The following is a 19,031-nucleotide window of genomic DNA, read 5'->3' on the forward strand; positions in this document are numbered from 1 at the left end:
CTGTTTCTTGTCTTAATTGTTACTTGCTCATAATTATTTCTATGTCTAATTGCTTAATATTAACTGTTGTTTCCTCTATTGAAGTACAAAATTATTTCATAGTTTCATTTTATTTCCTAGTTGGTTGGAGTTGGTTGTTGGAGCTTCATATTATACTTTGGTTGGTCTCTCTGAGTAGTTTTAACTGTTGAAGTTTTATAATGGCATAGACTCCCTGTTGTTATAATTTAAGATATAAATGTTGTGGAAGGTTTTAAGTTAAATTGTGAAAACGATTGTTCTTGTATTGTGATTGGTATTGATATGTTGGGATCAGGTTGCACGCTGCAACAGGAGGAATAGAGGTGAAATGTGATTGTCTGGTAGGATCGGGTTGCACGCCGCAACAAGGAGTAATAATGGTCGACAGGTGGGATCGAGTTGCGCACCGCAACAGGAGGAATAAGGGTGATATGTGTTGAGGAGTAATAAGGGTGGACTGGTGGGATCGGGTTACACGCCGCAACAAGGAGTAATAAGGGTGAATATTTATGCAGTTATTGATTATATGGTGGGATCGGGATGAGTGTCGCATCAATTGTTGTTATGCATTCATTTCTGTTGAGGCTTATTATTGTGGTGTTGAAACTCCCTTAAGGATTGGTTATAGCTGAGTATTGGTAGAAGATTGTGTTTCGTAACCATTTAATGCCAGTTATTGTTATATTTTATTCTGTTTTAGTATCAACTATTGCAAATTATATCTGTTGTGATGCCCCGCCGTAGCCTCGTCACTACTTCGTTGAGGTTAGGATCACACTTACCAGTATATGGGGTCGGTTGTACTGATACTGCACTCTGCACTTCCTGTGAAGATTTCGGAGCTAGTAGCTGATCAGAGTTCGAGGTTGCTACCTTCAGTCCAACGGAGACCTAAGGTAGTCCTGCAGGTGTCCGCAGGCCCTGGCGTCCCCTTCTATCTTTACTGCATTTTGTTTTACTTTTCCTTTGAGACAGATGTATATTTTTCTTTCAAACCAATATTTGTAGTATTTGTAGACTGTTCGTGAGTTGTGACACCAATTTTTAGGTGGAATTTATTACGGTTTTCGTTATTAGAATAATGATAATTTTTTAAACTGTGTTCTTTCGCATTTATTTCTGCTGATTTACTTTCGTTAAGTTTTAATTATTAAAGATAAAGGAAATAGGTGAAATATTCTGTAACGTTGGCTTGCCTAGCGAGTACATTGTTAGGCGTCATCACGGTCCCGACGATGGATAATTTGGGTCGTGACAAATCCCCCTAAATAAGTCAACACCATCTTTCTGCATGAATTTTACAGGAGCAAGCAGTACAAGTCCTAAATGTGAACTTCCTGGCGTCATGCAATCGCTGACATTAGTACTTATGCCCTTCAAATGACTTATCAAAATAGTTTTGCCCTTCGAATACTCAAATTGATAGAAATCAGGTCTAAACTGACCTAGTTCTAGACATTAGCTCCTTCATATAAACACTAACGATTTGACCTAGTCTATATACTTATAAATTATGTGACAAAGTAGATTGTACTTTTCACCTCGTCATAATCTCAACTTCATATATAGAGATGCCACTTATGAAGAATTAATATTGTGAAAAGGACATGGAAGATGGAGTTGATCGGGGTAACTTATACGAAAGCATAAACAACGACCATAAGTTATAAAAGGTGCTGTGACACAAGGATTTGACTTATATTCGTTATAGTGCGTAATGGAATTTTCGCACTATTAGTACAATCTATAACGTAGAAGGTCACTTGCTTATTTTTTAAGTTATTACTCTATTTGTTATATAGATAATTACATACAATTCTATTTCTATGACCTGATTGTCTAAAAAGATTATTATTGTTATTGTAAGAAATTAAAGCGAAGACAAAATGAAAATGATTAGTTTTATTGTGATGATGGAAATTAATCTTACTATTGATATTCTTTTGTCTGCTATATATATATATATACAATTTTATTTCAATGTCGAGCATGCTTCGGATTAGGTGGATTATTGTTCAGATGCATGGGTTGTTACATACTCCCCTATATCCCTCTTATATTAGTGCACCTTTGACTGGACGTGGAAGTTGGCATTAATTATCAAATTTCAGAAAATTGGTTTGGATCTGGAACAATCACATCATATATTACATTCCTTTACTTCTAATTCTCAAGCACTCAGTTTTTTTTCCTCCAAAACAAAGATTTCATATTACCGCATCAACGAACAACAAAGTTCAAATGTACTCTTTGCATCCTGAACAATCCAAGTTGGGAAAAACTTCTCCGAGGAGATGTCCTTCAACAAAGAAATAGAAAATTTAGCTAAATTATGAGCTACTTTGTTTAACTTTCTTGGAATATAAAGAAACTCGACGTGATCAAACATGCTTGATAGCTTCCAAATATCTTCACACAACACTTCTATCTCCCATGAAGTAGCCAGTTATTTTTGAATCATATCAACAACATTCTTAGCATCAGATAAAATGCTATTACACTTTTCCATGCAAGAGTAATAGCACATTCAAGTGCCTTTCTTATGGCAATCGTTTCAGCAGTCATGGTTTTCCTAACATACTGAATTGGGGATCCATGGGCATGAAGCAGTTTTCCAAAGCTATTCAAAGCCGCGACACCAATACTCGCATGTCTATCATCACACTATAATCCTGCGTCAGTAAATAATAAAACATCATCTTGAAAATTGGTTAGTTTAGGCACAACCTCATTTCTAGTTGAATGTCGTGCAGCGAGGCAACTAGTTAATATATCTTTATATTCTTCATACTCAAAAAGAGCTTTAGAAACAATATCAGTTAGCTCTAACATTTCCTGGTTAAAGCACCAAGCATTCCTACCTTTCCAAATTTGCACATAATATTAACACGCAAACATAATAATTCTGTAGATTCAGGAAAATGCTTAGCATTTAAGAACAAGTTGTACCACCACACAGAAAAGTCAGTCATGTTTTCAATATCAGGCTAATTAATAGGACTCTGTTTCCATACAAGCTGAGATCGGGGACATCTAAATAGAATATGTTCTATATCTTCACTTTCAAGATCACAAATCTTACACGTTTTATCCAGGTTCTGTAATCTTTTAGCTAAGTTACAATTAACGGGCAAAGAGCTAATCACACACTTCCTTAGAAAATGTTTAAGTTTATTTTTAATTTCTAAGTTCCACAAAGAATCCCAGAAACTTTTAGGAAAAGAATGACAACTCGTCTGGGCTTCCGAATTCCTAATAGTCCTACCCACCAAATCCTTTGCTAAATAGTAACCTGACTTAACTTCAGAGTTTTCAAATTTTGAGTGATGCCACAGTAATCTATCATTAAGACCTATAATGGATATTGGAATAGACAAATTTGCATCTACATCTTCAGGTTCAAAGGTCGTACTTATCTTATGAAGTTTCCAGGTATGCGTATCTTCGTCAATTAAGTCGGCAACCTTAAGATCTAAATTGTTTTGCATTTGAATACTTTTTGGAGTAAAACCATTATTTCTTGGGATCCAAGGATCTGTCCAAACATTTATATTTTTCCCATCAGATATCCTCCACCTTAGTTTAGTAACTAATAGATCTCTTCCCCACAAAATACTTCTCCAGCTCCATTATCCAGTAGATGGTGTAGAAGCGTCAAGAAAAGTTGAGTGTGGAAAACTTTTGCTTTTAATTACTCTTGCTAACAACGAATCCGGGTACGACAATATACGCCAAGCTTGTTTAGCTAACAAAGCCATATTGAAAGCCTTTAAGTCCCTAAATCCTAAGCCCCCTCTTGATTTAGAATCACATAATCTTTCCCATTAGTCAAAATGCATCTTCCTTTTATCCTCGGTTTGTCCCCACCAAAAGTTAGAAAAAAGAGATGTAATCTCCTTGCACAGACCATCAGGGAGTTGGAATCAAGACAAGGCATAGGTAGGGATTGCTGCAAGTACAGATTTAAGCATTACTTCTTTCCCTACTGTACTTAAAAGATTTCCCTTCCATCCTTTTATTTGTGTCTTGACTCTATCCTTAATAAACTCTAACATCTTCTTTTTTTAGCGTCCCACGATAGCTGGTAATCCTAAATACATACCCATCTCATTTCTTTGTTGTTGTCCAAGTAAGGAACATATCTCTACTTTCTCCACCTCCGTTACATTTTTACTAAAACAAATAGCTGATTTATCTAAATTAACCACTTGCCCAGAACTTTGCTCATACTTTCTTAGAATCTCAGCTACATGGACTACATTGTGAGCGTTAGCTGAACAGAATATAAAAGAGTCATCTGCGAAAAATAAGTGAGTTAAGCTCGACCCGTGTCTATTTAACTTTAAACCTTGAATTTCATTTTGAGTTCCAGAAATCTTCAACAAAGTAGAGAAACCTTCTGCACATATTAAAAATAGATAAGGTGATAGCGGATCTCCTTGTCATATTCCTCTAGTTGTCCTAACTGATCCAACTACCTCCCCATTTATATTAAAACTATAAGTAGGGGTAGAAATACATTGCATAATCCATTCTACAAATCTGGCATGAAAACCCATTTGCAAAAGCATTTTTTGGATATATATCCATCCAATTCCATCGCCATAAATTTCTCTCTACCTCTGTGTTTATCTTTTAGAAAATACATAAATTCATGTGCTAAGATAATATTATCAATTATTTGTCTACGTCCAACGAAAGCTGCTTGAGTCGGAGATATAACCTTAGTTAAATGATTTTTCATTCTCGTAGCAAGAATTTTTGTAATAATTTTATAAAGAGTAGAACATAAACTTATGGGTCTAAATTGCGATACCAAAGTAGGGCTTTTAACTTTAGGTACTAGAGTGATTAAAGTATGGTTCCACGAAGGAATTAGGTATCTTGTAGTGAAGAAACTATTAATATCTTCATAAATCTCCTTTTATATAATATTCTAATATCTTTGAAAAAATAAAGGAGTCATTCCATCTACACCTGGGGCTTTAAGAGGATGCATAGCGAATACCGCATTCTTTACTTCCTCTTCACTAACATCTTTTATGACTCGATTTATAGAGTCACTAATCGTTACATTGACATGATTTAGAATACTTTCGAAATTTGTCGGGTTAGATGTAGAGAATAATGTATCATAATATGTCTCAACTTCTTGAACTATTTCAGTTTGATCATTCATCCACCTCCCTTCAGATGTTTGAAAACCCCTAATTATATTTCTTCTTCTTCTTTGTAAGGTTGCCATGTGAAAATAGGACGTATTTTTATTGTCATCCAGCAACCATAAGGCTCTAGACTTTTGTTTCCAGAAAATCTCTTCTTCTTTGTAAACTTGGCTTTGTTGGTTTAAGACTGTGTAAGCTTCCCCACTTCCAATCATTCTTATTCTTTTGGTTTTCACTTCAACCCCCTAGAATTACAACAGCATCGATCATTCCTAGATGGCACATGCCTTCTTTATCTCAAATGGTATTTTATGCAGAGATTCTACTTCAAATTTATAGGTTTTGAACAATAAGAGAAAAGTGACGTAGAATTGTTTTATAATTATTTTTCTCTGACTTCTCTCTATAATCTCTCTCTAAGCTACAATGCAATCTACTGGCCTACCCCGCCCACCTGCCCCACCTAACCCAATTCATAATATTTCGACAACTCACCTACTCAATCCTACTAACACCAATCTCCCACCTACAAACCTTCACGTAACGGATATTACCACCGTGACAAACCAAATATCCACCATCTCACCCAAAGCAACAGAGACCACCAGAAATAGGACCAATACAACCAATGAGACCAAAAATCACCCCACATCTTCACCTTAAATAACTTACCAGCCCAACCAAAGATTTCTTCAAACTTTGATCGACCTCCTCCACAGACTGACAAAACCTTGGAGAACACTATCGATCAACACCAGCTAGCCCCTCAAACTACCAATACACAACCGAATGAGAACCCACCAGTCCAAAATTCTTCACAGAGTAACATGCAGCTTGGGAGAGGCCCACCTGTGGGTTACTGTTCAGACGAAATTGCCATTACTGAACAACGGAAATCCACCAATCGAAATACGACAGGGCACTCATTTAGGTAAACCTGCGGGTTTTTTTTTCTACCGAGGATTACTTTGTAAATCTAGCAAACGAATGCAAACTTACTATTATAAGTAAGTTTTATAGAGGGAAACCTACAATGGAGGAAATCAGAAAAGTTTTCATCCAGCAATTCCATTTAACTGGTTCAGTTAAGATTGCTTACTTTGATCCGAAACATGTGTATATCAAATTTTCCAATGAAGTTGATTACAAACACATCCTCTTCAAGGAATACATTGATATTGTAGAGGCTCCAATGAAAATCCTAAAATGGACTCCAAATTTTAAACCGGAGGAAGAGACGTCCATTGTTCCAGACTGGATTTTAATTCACCAGCTACTATGGCATTTGTTCAACTAGCAAGTTATTTCAAAATTAGTAACAGAGGTGGGAGTTGTAGTTGCTCCTGATCAGGCGACATATTCTAAGTCTAGAGGAAATGTCGCCAAAGTAAAAGTTGAAATTAATTTGTTGAAACCAAAATTGGATCAGATATGGCTTGGTTACAAAAGGCTTGACGGATCAGATGATGGAAAATGGCTTGAAATTGAATATGAAAAGGTTTCAAGCTACTGCTTATATTGCAAGATGCAAGTACACCACGAAAGTCAATGTAGAAACAATATCAGGGATGAGAGGATAAAATTACAAAGGGAAGAACAAACCAAAAAGGAGGAGAATGTGAACAAAGATGAAGATGATTTTCAAACTGTCAAGAGTAAAAGAGGATCAAAGATAAAGAATGTAACTTCAAACTATCGGTAAGGCACAGGAGTGAATCGAAATAATTCCTCACATGATGAAGTAAAGGGGCAGACAATTCCATCAGGACAACAACACAACATGGAAGTTAACAGAGGTAGTAATGTTCAAGAAGTACCAACCAACCATAACAATAAGCAAAATAAGGGTATTACCATTAAAGAACATAGCATTCCTCAGCAGCTCCCTCGACTTGAGGAGGTGTCTGGAAAAGGAAAAGAAAAATGTGGAGAAAAAGTAAGAGCGGCCACTCAGGAGATTGTGGGTTGTACCAAGAAAAAAAGAGGAATAGAAAGAAGAAACCAGTTAACGAACATGAGATAGGTGGAGTGTTGGAACTGGAAGGAGATAAAGACCAACCAGATCCCATGAAACAAGATATGAGCACAAAGAGTGATAAAATTGATAATGTGAAACAAATGGAAGTGGCGCAAACATCAAACCAAAAAGAGAAGCCAAATGTGTTCAACTCACAAAATGTTGAAGCAACCTATGACATAGACCGCGGAGAAATCCAAAGTAATTATTTGAAGCTTATCAGTGGCACAAACTTGGAAGAGGAGCAGAATAGTAATTATGTATATGATTTAAAACATGGACAACAATCTGATTCTTCAGAAGAAGAAGAAGAGAGTAGCTCAAAAGACATGGACTATGCTGATGAAGAGAGCTCAGAAGCAAGTGAGGAGTATGCTAGTGTTGACAGTGAAGAGATATACAGTGATGATTAAGCTGATACTCTGATGGATCCTCCTCGAGATAATAGTGATGATCATGCAGACATTCTAGTTGATACATTTTGTACTCAATCATTAGTGGATATTGTTGTGACATCAGAGTTGGACACCATCGATAACAAAGCTCATCTTTCGACTAGGGGTAGAGGTAGGGGAAGAGGCAACACTAGAGGCGGCAGAAAAACAATAAGAGGAAGGGGTGGTAGACACTCTACACATCAGCTTGTGAAAACCTCATAGGAACTACACCTTTCCAAATAATTTAATGATTAAGTCCCTATTTTGGAATATCAGGAGCATCAATTCTAATGGTTCTCTTGAGAGACTTAAGCAATTGATTAGATCACAAAAACTTCCTTTTGTAGCTCTATGTGAACCTTTTTGTAAAGCTACTAAATTGGACAAATACAAAAGAATTTTAGGATATGCAAATGCTTATGCCAACAGTAATAGTCAAATATGGATTTTTTGGGATGAGCTACTGGAATGCAGGGTTATTGAAGAGAGTGAGCAACAAGTTACATGTGAAATCAAGTAGAATGAAGATATAATTATGATATCGTTTGTTTATGCTAAGTGTGATGATGTACTTAGGGAAGATTTGTGGGATAGCTTAAGGGACATTGCAGAAAGGTACAGACTACCTTGGCTCATTGTGGGGGATTTAAATTATATTGTGGATCCTGGTGAAAAGAAAGGAGGTAAGCCTCACGAAATGTCCAAAACTTATCTTTTATACAGTGTATTATGGATTGTGAACTCATTGATCCAGATTACTCTAAATCTATCTTCATATGGCGCAATGGATGGTGTCCAAAAAAGAGGATATGGAAAAGATTGGATAGGGTCTTGATCAATCAAGAGTGGTTGAACCTGTTTGATTTAACTAGTGTCAATCACTTGATCAGGACTGTGTCGGATCATTCTCCCCTATTTGTCATTGCCAAAACTACACACTGAGAACCTATTAGGTACTTTAGGTTCTTGGATTTCTGGACCGAAGAAGCAGATTTTAGCACGGTGGTAGAGCAAGCTTGGAATATGGAGGTGCAGGGATCACCAATGTGGAAGTTCTACATGAAGCTGAAAAATACTTGCAAGAAACTGTCTAAATGGTCCAGGAATACTCTAGCCAATATTTTTGATAAGATTGAAGAGCTAGAACACAAAGTAGAGGAGATGGAGACCAACATCATTGTCGATAATAATGAGGTGAATAGAGCTAGCTTAAATCAGGCTAATGTTTTATTGGTGAGAGCTTACAAGAAAGAAGAGTCCTTTTGGAAACAAAAATCAGGGGTTAAATGGTTTGTCGAAGGAGAAGTTAATTCTAAGTTTTTTCACTCTGTTGTTAAAGGAAGAAAGAAGTGGTTAACTTTGAAAAGATGAGAAAGGAAGATGGAACGTAGGTTGAGGGTGATGAGGAAATTGCTCATGAAGCAATCTCTTTCTTTCAGAATCAGTTTACAAGGGAGAACTTTGACAACGACTTCTCAGTTATAGGGTGTATTCCTAAAATTATTGATGATGCAGATAATGAAAAACTTATAGCAGTCCAACCATGGAGGAATTAAAAGATGTGGTATTTTCAATGAGCTCTCAGAGTGCACCAGGCCCTGATGGTGTCTCTGGGATGTTTTATCACTCATTCTGGGAGATAATAAAAGAGGATTTACTACTAATGGTTCTTGATTTTTTTGCAGGTAATCAAATACCTAAGGCATTTACTCATACTTGTCTGGTCCTAATTCCTAAGGTGGACTATCCACAATCTTTCACAAAGCTAAGACCAATTAGTCTTAGTAACTTCTCGTGCAAGATCATGTCCAAGTTGGTGAACCAAAGACTAAGTCCCTTGATGCAGAAGTTGGTGTCTCTTAATCAAACAGGATTCATCAAGGGGAGATCAATTACTAAAAATATCATGGTGCACAATATTGTTAAACCATCTGCAAGTGGGAATGTGGTATTGAAACTGGATATGGCTAAAGCATATGACAGAGTTTCTTGGGAATATCTTTGTCAAGTACTTAGACAGATGGGTTTTTCAGAAATCTGGATTGATACTATATGGAGACTTATGACTAATGTTTGGTACTCTATTAACATAAATGGAGTTAGACATGGTTTTTTTAAGTCTAGCAGAGGAATCAAGTAGGGAGTTCCTCTCTCTCCATCCTTGTTTGTCATTGGTGCAGAACTTTTATCTAGGCTTATGGACAACCTAATTGACTCAGGATTCATTCCATACTCAGTAGATAAAAAGTGACCTAACATATCTCATTTATGTTATCAGGATGATACTATCCTCTTTTATTCTGTTGATCCTACCTTATTAATATTAATGATGTCTAAATTGGAAGTCTATGAGAAGGTTTCAGGTCAGATGGTAAACAAAGGATTGGGTTCTATACTTCATTGAAAGAGGGTGATACTAGAATTATAGACATTTCGAGGATCACTGGTTTTTCTTATTGTCAATTTTTGATGATATATCTGGGGTGTCCTATTATGTAGGTAGGAAAAAGGTGGTGTACTTCAACAATATGGTGGCCAAAGTTTCTAATCGGATGCAAGGGTGGCAAGGAAGATTATTATCCTATGGTGGGAAGGCAGTCCTAATTAAATATGTATTGCATGCACTTCTTTTGCATCTACTATTTGTGGTTCACCCTCCTAAAATAGTGTTGAACTAGGTTGATAAAATTATTGCTAACTTCTACTGGGGAAAGGAGGATAGTAGAAACAACAGGCACTGGATAGCTTGGAGTTATTTATGCTTTCCAGTGCAAGAAAGGGGAGATGGTTTTACGTCTTTACAAGACACTTGCAATACATTCTCTGCCAAACTCTGGTAGAATTTTAGGACTCAAAACACCTTGTTGAAGAAATTCTTGAAGGCTAAATATTGCAAAAGATCTCACTCTATTGCAAAGAAATGGGTCTATGGTCAATCTCACACTTGGAAAAGACTAATGGACATAAAAAAAGATGTTGAATCTGCTATTTTTTGGAAGATCGAAAGAGGTCAAATTTCTTTTTAGTGGGACAATTGGACTGGTCTAGGAGCTTTAGCTAATCTAGTTCATGTTATTAGAACACCCAAGAATACTTTAGTGAAGGATTTCATTCAGGTGGGTTCTTGGAGACACGAGAAATTACTAGAGGTATTGCCTCTCAATGTGGTTAACGTAGTTCAGAAAGTGGATATCAATGAATTGAGGAATGATTGCCCTTACCGGATGCCGGAAAATTCTAGAGTCTTTACTTGTAAGTCAGCGTGGGATATTGTTAGGAAGAAAAGGGGGAGTCTCTGACATGTAAGAAGATCTAGCATAAAAAAATGTCATTCAAGATCTCATTCTTTATGATGAGACTTCTATAGGCTAGGATCCCTACTGATGATGTTGTTAAGAAATTTGGTATAATGATTCCGTCAAAATATTATTGTTGTAATAATCATGATGAGGAAACCATTTCACACCTTTTCAGTAGTAGTCAAATAGCAATACAGATATGGTCCTATTTTTGCAATGCTTATGGCATTAGTTCTATCAAGGATCAAACGAGGCAAACTCTTATGAATTGGTGGCTAGCTAAGGAAAGAAGCTTAGTTCACTCTATAGTTCTGTAGTGTTTACCTTCAGTTATCTGTTGGGAGATTTGGAAGAATAGATGATCAGCAAGATTTGAAAATATTCACATGTCAAGATGGCATATTATTCAACAAGTCTCTAATTTCTTATCTTTGATGCTTAACTGTCAATTCCCCAGTCTTACTCATCCATATATATGGCTAGAAAAGTGTAGGACTATAGAGAAGATTTAACATAGTATCCATTCTCAAGCAGTTTGGTGGAAGAAACCAGATAGAGGTTGGGTTAAACTCAATGTAGATGGGTGCAGTAAAGGTAATCCTGGATCAGCTAGAGGTGGAGGTATTATTAGAGACCAGTTGGGGGATATGGTGAAAGCCTTTACTGAATTTTATGGACATTGTAGCAATAACATGGCTGAAGCTAAGGCAGTTTTACATGGTATCAAATTGTGCAATAGCTTAGGACTTCAAAATGTTATTGTGGAGACAGATTCCCTGTTAATTATTTTTATTATCAATAGAAGGATGAAGCCACTATGGCGAATCAAATATATTATAGAGCAGATTTGGGAGATAACTAGTCCAGGTAATTTTAATTTTGTGCATACTTTTAGAGAAGGAAACTATGTAGCTGATCAACTTGCTAACCTGGGTGAAAATACAAAGGATCACATTATCTTCAATGAAGTTGTTTCTCTTCCAAGACAAATTAGAGCTTCTTTGCAGTTAGAACAAGATGACCTTCCGAATTTCAGATTCACAACAAGAAGGAACCAATTTACAATTAATGATGCTATTACTTGAGAGTATTTTGGTTCGGGCAGATGTGACAAACTTGTATGTAATAGCAGTTTTTGGTGTTATGTACATGTCTATAGGTAAGGAGATTGCCTCCATTCTCTGTCCAAATTGTTTTTTGCAGTTGTATAATAGATTGGCCTTAGTCAACCTACACTACGTAATCGAGGCTGAGGTTCATGTCCTCCTCCGTGTAATAGTTATTTTTGAAATATACAGGTTGGAGTCATGCCTACCTCCTCCATCTTGATGATGGACTTTAAAAAAAAGGTTTTGAACAATAAATTATTTTCTTATTGAGTTCCGAATAGATTGTTTATGCATATTAAATGAATTTTTCGTTGGATTAGTTAGTGTTTGATGGAATTATTTGAGAAGAAGGTGTTTCGTCCCTCATTGAAAGTAGAGAATTATCTTATATAATTTGAATATTTTGAAGGATGTTTTGGAGGGAAATTAAAATCTGGCTATATTATTAATAGTCAATATTAGGCCAATTAAGTAGTCTAAAATTAATATTTTAGCCACCTATTATTTTTATTAATTGATTAAAAATGTTTTTAAATTAATTTCATAAAATGTTTTAACGGTTTTTTATTTTTAAAATTCAAAATAGGTGACTATTATTTTTTAAAGAGGTGCATGTTCATGAAATGAGTCTGTTAATTCCAATAGACTCCTAAAGGTATTATAAATACTCGTATCTTCTCCGAAAGGAAATATAACTTTAGATTTCTATCTCTTTCTCTTCTACCTATTTTTGCAGCTCACAAAGCTTCTGTTCTTGTGGGAAATTCGATTTAATTGTTGATATTCAAATTTTAGTGGCTTTGTAAAATCCTGGAGGAATTATGATATTATTCCAGCAGCAACAAAGTGGGAAGCTTAAATTCCTTAAAGACATTAATTATACTTTCGAAGCCAGATTATTTTATCCCATTATTTTCTAACTTTTAATATAAATATAGAGTTTAAGCAAAAGATATTAGATTGTGAAACCCATAACTTCTATTGTGATCCGCCCTTGCTCTAGTCATTCTCTGCATTTTCAATATAAGTATTGGTAGTTTTATTTTTGTTGTTTAAATTTAAAGAGATTTGATATATTCAAACGTCCACTTGATCTCTTACCATTCGCTCAGCTCTTTGATAGACATGATTTTTAGCTTTTATCAATGAAGATAATATTTTCTAAGAATTCCTTCAACTAAAAACAACATAATGTGACTCCTGAGTCCTGCCACTTGCTTTTTTTATCAGGTAACTCACGGATTAGGCAAAATCAAGTACACTGCTTTGTCGTTTGGCTTTGAGAAATATTTTATTTTGGTTTTTTACGATTTAGTTGACTAAACGAATGGTTACGGATGTTTCTTCAGTGCAGTAACGTTTAGATTATTACTAATAATGTACTTAGGAGTTGTTGACTGGCAATAAACAAACAAATTAGCAGTTACTTCAATAAAAATACAAAAGACACAAAAAGGAGTAATCACCATTCAATGGTCAATTAGTGACCGCTTAATACAATCAGTTTAAATATTCTGCAGTTGAAAGTTACATAAACAAAATAACTTGCTTTTAAATAATTAGTTTAAATATTCTGTTTATACTTCGTATATATACGAGATTTTAAACTTATTTATCCGATTTTGTCTAAGTTTTTCTATTTACAGAAAGTAACTAAAGTTTTTTACAAAATATATACAAATCAGGTCAAAATCTACAAATTATCTACAACTTGAATACAATTTTTTTGTACAGAAATCCAGTCAAAAACTACAATTTATCTACAACTTGGATACACAACTTAAATACTTTTGGATAGAAAATCCGGTTAAAAACTAGAATTTACACACAACTTATATATAATTATATTGGTTGTATATATTTTATATGCCGTTTCTACACTCGACATACAAAATATATACAATTTATTTATGTTTCTTTTCGAGTTTCAATATGAAATTCTAATCAAAATCACCTCGAATCTTTACCAAATTCTCTTAAAATTGAGATATAAACTACAAAGGATATTTGCAATCATTTGAACTAATACCCAATCCAAATAAATAATAATTTCACAATGGGTTGAATCTAGCATACGCCTAGTTAATTTAAAGGTGATGTTTCTTTTCTTCTGCTTCACATTTTGATAGCTTCGTCTCTATTGCTTCGTCAAGTGCACTGAATTGATGAAGTTTCCTTGGCCTATTCATCCAGATTGAGAGAGACAGTATCACCGTACTTCAATGCAATCCACATTCGGGTGAATTCTCAGATAAATCTAAGCCCTTTCACCATTCCTATTTCATGGGGCATGCTCAAGAGTAGGAGTGGCAAACGGGCGGGTCGGGTCGGATATGATTCGGGTTGAAAACGGATAATGAAAAAACATATCAATTATTCGATCCGATCCGTATTTAATACGGATAAAAAATAGGTTAACCGGCGGATAATATGGATAACCATATTATCCATGACTTCTAGCATATGATCACTTTTGGGAGAATTTTTAGTCTCCCTAACTTGAGAAACCCTCAATTTGAGGCTTTATAAATATAAAAGTTAGACTCATTGGTTATCCATCGGTTACCCATTGGTTATCCATTTTCTACATGAATAATATGATTCTTATCCATATTTGACCTGTTTTTAAAAAGTTCATTATTCAACCCATTTTTTAGTGAATAATATGGGTGGTTAATTGTTTTTTTTTAACCATTTTGTCACCCCTACTCAAGAGATGTAATTAAAAAGACAAATAGAAGGGGAAAAGAATTTGATCGTAGCATATGATGGAGAGAGGAAAGACAACCAGTGAGTTTTTTCATCGGAGTATTCCAGACGCAATTTGAAACTTGGGGAAGGAAGAAGAGGGAGAAAAAATGGATAAGATTAAAGTCTAATATATTATTTTGTATATAAATAGTAAATTGTATATGCTAATATAATTAAGTAATAATCCTTTTTAGGAAGGGTGAATCAATTTATAATATACATAGATAGGAAAAATCTCAATCATATAATGGTTACTTGATATAATAGATTATTAGTGCACTTGTTAGTATATATGGGCTCGGGCATCACAGCCCGGAGCAGTTAGCTACTCAAACTGGATAATTATTGGAAAAATTACGCGACACATCAAATATTTACATTGTATTTATTATTCGTAGTTACACTTTCAGCTAATTTACCATTAGTAGCTATATTTGAATTTTATAGTTAGCGAAGGTCTTGAGTTCAACTCTCAACAAGAGTATTTTATTTTTCTGTATTTCGCCTTAGTTATATTCGAATGAATATAGCTTGTATACACCTTGTATACAGTCGATACAAGTTGTATCATTTGTATATACTCTTGTATTTCGCCTTGGTTACAGTTGGTACATGGTGTATTCATTGCGAATGAATATAATTGCGCGAACGAATACAATTGATACAGGTTGTATTCGTTGCACGAATGAATACAGTTGACATATGTTGTATTTGTTGCGCGTTTGAATACAAGTAATACAAGCTAGTAACAATTGAACAGTAGCTAAGAATAATAATTAGGCAAACTTTAGTTACTAGGTTCTAAACTATAGTGCTTTGTGAAAATTCCTCACAATTATTTGGAAGTGAGGCTCCTGCAATCTTTTGTATTTGTCAATACACTACCCTCTAAATGAACATTATTTGTGTTCAAACGTACAAAGTTAAATTTATATACATTCATAGTATAAAGGTTTTACATTATCAAATTATTTCTACTGATGGTAGGTAATCCGCCTTTTATTCAATATAAGGATAAATTTCACTTTTTATGAAGGATCATCCACAGATATCTTATACGTAACTTACATAGCCTTCGAGAAATGGAGATTATATCTAAAAAGGTAAATAGAAGAAAGGATTGGAATTTGGCAAATAGAGAACACTAAAGAATTGTCGTACTATTTGAAAAGTATAAAGACCCCGTTAAATTTGTCCAAAATACATGTTTGAACACCAAATTAAACGGGTAATTTTTTACCCCTAAACTTATTTGGAGTGAATTATTTTCTCCTTTGAAATACTAGTATCTGTCTCGCAATATGAGGTGTTTTACACCCGCACACCATGTCAAAACTATGTCAGTGCCACATCAGAACCATGTCAGCGCCACATCAAAAATCTTTTATTTTTGGTATTTCCTATTTTTCTTTTTTCTTGCTCATAATTTTACACTAATAATCTTAATTAACCATTAAGGTTTGTTTCATCTCTCAGTCAGCAGAGAGACAAGAGAGCACCAAGGGAGAACAAAGATTTGTTGGTTCAGTAGTATCTCATGAAAGATTCACCATTGTTTCCTTTTAGCTTTATTTTTTAATTACAAATTTATTACCACCAGTAAATCACCCTTCTCCGCCCAAAGAACCCCCTTACCTCTTTGTTCATGTTGGATTATTCTACGTGCAATTGTATTTGCAAAGTCTTGGGTTGTGATCATTTCTCAAGAAAAATACTGTATATTCCGGCGAAGATGAGAGATTGAAGGATGCTTTTAATTGGGGTGAACTGTTGTTGGGATGATTTTATTGGTTTTTGGGGAAGAAAAATAATAATTCTATCTTCTATAAATGGAAAGATATTAAAGAAAAGAAGTAGGAAAAAAGAAGAAGAAAGAAAGAAAGAAAGTGAAAACTAAAGGGGGAAAAGGAGAAAGAAGGGGATGGTTGAAGAGATCCGAAGAAGAGAAAGAAAGGGGCCCACTTTCTTATATTTTCATTATGTTACGTGTTTAATTTTTATTTTTATTTTTTTTTTGTCACATCAACTATTAAGGTGGAATAAAATTCACTCACAGGGAAGAAGGAAAAAATCACCCATTTAATTTAGGTGTTCAAACATATTTTCTGTTTTTATGTATTTTGCCTTCGATTATTCTATCTTAATAGTGATAAAATTCTAACTATCAATTTTTGAATTCTCCTTCTCACAAATATCAATTAGTACGAATTCACTCCTGCTCAATGTTTGGCTCTGAATCTACCCAACCATATGGTGGGGTTTAAAATGTTGGAATAAAAAGCATGGTGGGGTTTTAAATCACTTTCCAATACCCAACGCCAACAAAGCGCAAATATTTGTTATGAACTACAAAATCAAATATCTCTGTATAAAGTACTACAAGTTATCTATTTTATTAACTTTGATATAACTGAACGATTCATGAAAAGTAATACAAATACAAATACAAACTCAGTAATCAATATATATTCTTATTACTAAATTATGGGTATTTGCATATGACAAACAAAATGTAGAAAAGAAATCTTTGATGCTTATTCACTTGCTTTTATACTTCATGTAAATATTGTTTGTAAAATATTTTGATAAAAAGCGAAGTTTAAATTATAAGAACAATGTGTTGCAAAGCCGTAGCAATTATATCTATTCGTAATCAAGGAAAGAAACCCTATTTGTAATCTATACTCTTCTTAGCGTCATTTAAGTAAGCTTAATGCATACATCAGGTATAATTAATGCAATTCCATGAATACGCTAAAATAGAAAAAAATAATACTATGAGAATATATCAGCTACAATACCAACCAAGTCTCAATAACATCCATATTAATTGTCGCCTTTGTATGCTTTTAATTTTTGCTGAAACGCTGTTACAAATTGTCTCATCAACAAACCAAAAGACATGTTCTGTCTAAAAGGGAAAAGATAGAATTGGACTTACTAAGACAGCAAGGGATACATACGATTTAATGGCTCCTGACATAATTCTAATTGTCCTCTTCTCCTTTTTCTTCTTCTGTTTCTTTTACCTAATTTAATATCTCTACACCTTCCGTGCAAGTTAGATTTAAACATGAACCCTCTTAACTAATAAAGGGTGTGAGATCTTTGAATCATGTCATTTTTAATTTGAAGTTCTTGGTTCGAACCTTATGAATGAATACTTTAAGAGCCCATTTAGACATAAGAAATTTTTTTCTTTTTTGGAAAAAATTTTATTTTTTTCGAAATCAAAGTTTGTTCATAAATTTTTTAATTTTCACCTAAAGATACATTTTGGAATTTTTCGATAATTTAAAAAACTCCAAAAGGTTGTTTTTCAAAATTTTCACTTAGATCGCTCACAAAACTTAAAAAACAACCCAAAATTATATTCATATCCAAACACAATTTTACTTTTCAAATACTATTTTCACTTTAAAAAAATCACTTTTTTTTTGGAATTTTACAATTCTTATGTCCAAACGCCCAGTAAGTAATGAAGCGCTTTATTCCTACTAGTCTATGAGTACGCGCTTTGCGCGTGTAACCTGTCTCAATGAATTATATGCTTGTTATTGAGTTACAAAAATAAAATTTTATAAAAAAATAATTCTTGAGAATAATAATAGTTGATCTAATTTAGCCAATTACTCAAGAAAAAAAAATTCTACCTCATAGAGATTCACAATCATGCATCTCAATTACTATATTCAACTTAATATTTCACTCAGTTTTATAATTTTATTAAAATAATATACCATAGTTTACCTAATACTGAAAATGATAATCTTATACCTCTTTATTGTTTGATTTTGAGTTGTTTTCCTTTCGACTTTGGATTTTTAGCACTCAAAAAGTCTGTCTGTACAAACAATCTAGGCATGTATTCAGAGTTTCCATGAGGTTGGTAAGGCGAAATGAGGCTACCCTTTCGTCCATAGCTGTGCATTGGTCCTTTATGCCAGCTAGCGTAATATAAATTTTTTTTTTATGTATTCTAATAATCGCTTATAGCTTCTTACACATTAAACAAAATAAGTATAAAAATATACAAAATCGGCTTATGAAAGTAGAAGATAATAAAACTTATTGTATATATTCATATCTGTATAAGGAATAACATAAATAAAAGAATTTAATAGAATAATACTATATTCTTTATTTTATTTTTAACTAAATAGTAAATAGAATAGAAACTATAGACCCTTTTTCTAGAATTTAAATATATTATGAAAATAATTTCATATTTA

At 34.0% G+C, this 19,031-nt stretch overlaps 2 protein-coding genes across 2 annotated transcripts; both read left to right on the forward strand.

Annotated features, from left to right (window-relative positions):
• The first annotated feature begins 7,109 nt into the window (after nucleotides 1-7,109).
• On the forward strand, nucleotides 7,110-7,616 carry LOC138884163 (uncharacterized). The gene has a single exon (XM_070165133.1). The coding sequence runs from the start codon at nucleotides 7,110-7,112 to the stop codon at nucleotides 7,614-7,616; it is 507 nt and encodes a 168-aa protein (XP_070021234.1).
• Nucleotides 7,617-8,175: 559 nt separating this feature from the next.
• LOC138884166 (uncharacterized) lies at nucleotides 8,176-9,011 on the forward strand. The gene is made up of 3 exons (XM_070165136.1): nucleotides 8,176-8,323; nucleotides 8,395-8,497; nucleotides 8,594-9,011. Exons 1-3 carry the CDS (start codon nucleotides 8,176-8,178, stop codon nucleotides 9,009-9,011), a joined length of 669 nt encoding a protein of 222 aa, XP_070021237.1.
• Nucleotides 9,012-19,031: the final 10,020 nt, after the last annotated feature.

The sequence above is a fragment of the Nicotiana sylvestris genome, chromosome 2 (assembly GCF_000393655.2).
Source record: "Nicotiana sylvestris chromosome 2, ASM39365v2, whole genome shotgun sequence".
Lineage (NCBI taxonomy): Eukaryota > Viridiplantae > Streptophyta > Magnoliopsida > Solanales > Solanaceae > Nicotiana > Nicotiana sylvestris.

Coding starts and splice junctions, on each gene's coding strand:
- LOC138884166 (XM_070165136.1), top strand. CDS start 8,176: ATGATATCGTTTGTTTATGCTAAGTGTGATGATGTACTTAGGGAAGAT. Junction 8,324..8,394: donor TCCTGGTGAAAAGAAAGGAG/GTAAGCCTCACG, acceptor TCATTGATCCAG/ATTACTCTAAATCTATCTTC. Junction 8,498..8,593: donor AATCAAGAGTGGTTGAACCT/GTTTGATTTAAC, acceptor AGAACCTATTAG/GTACTTTAGGTTCTTGGATT.
- LOC138884163 (XM_070165133.1), top strand. CDS start 7,110: ATGTGGAGAAAAAGTAAGAGCGGCCACTCAGGAGATTGTGGGTTGTAC.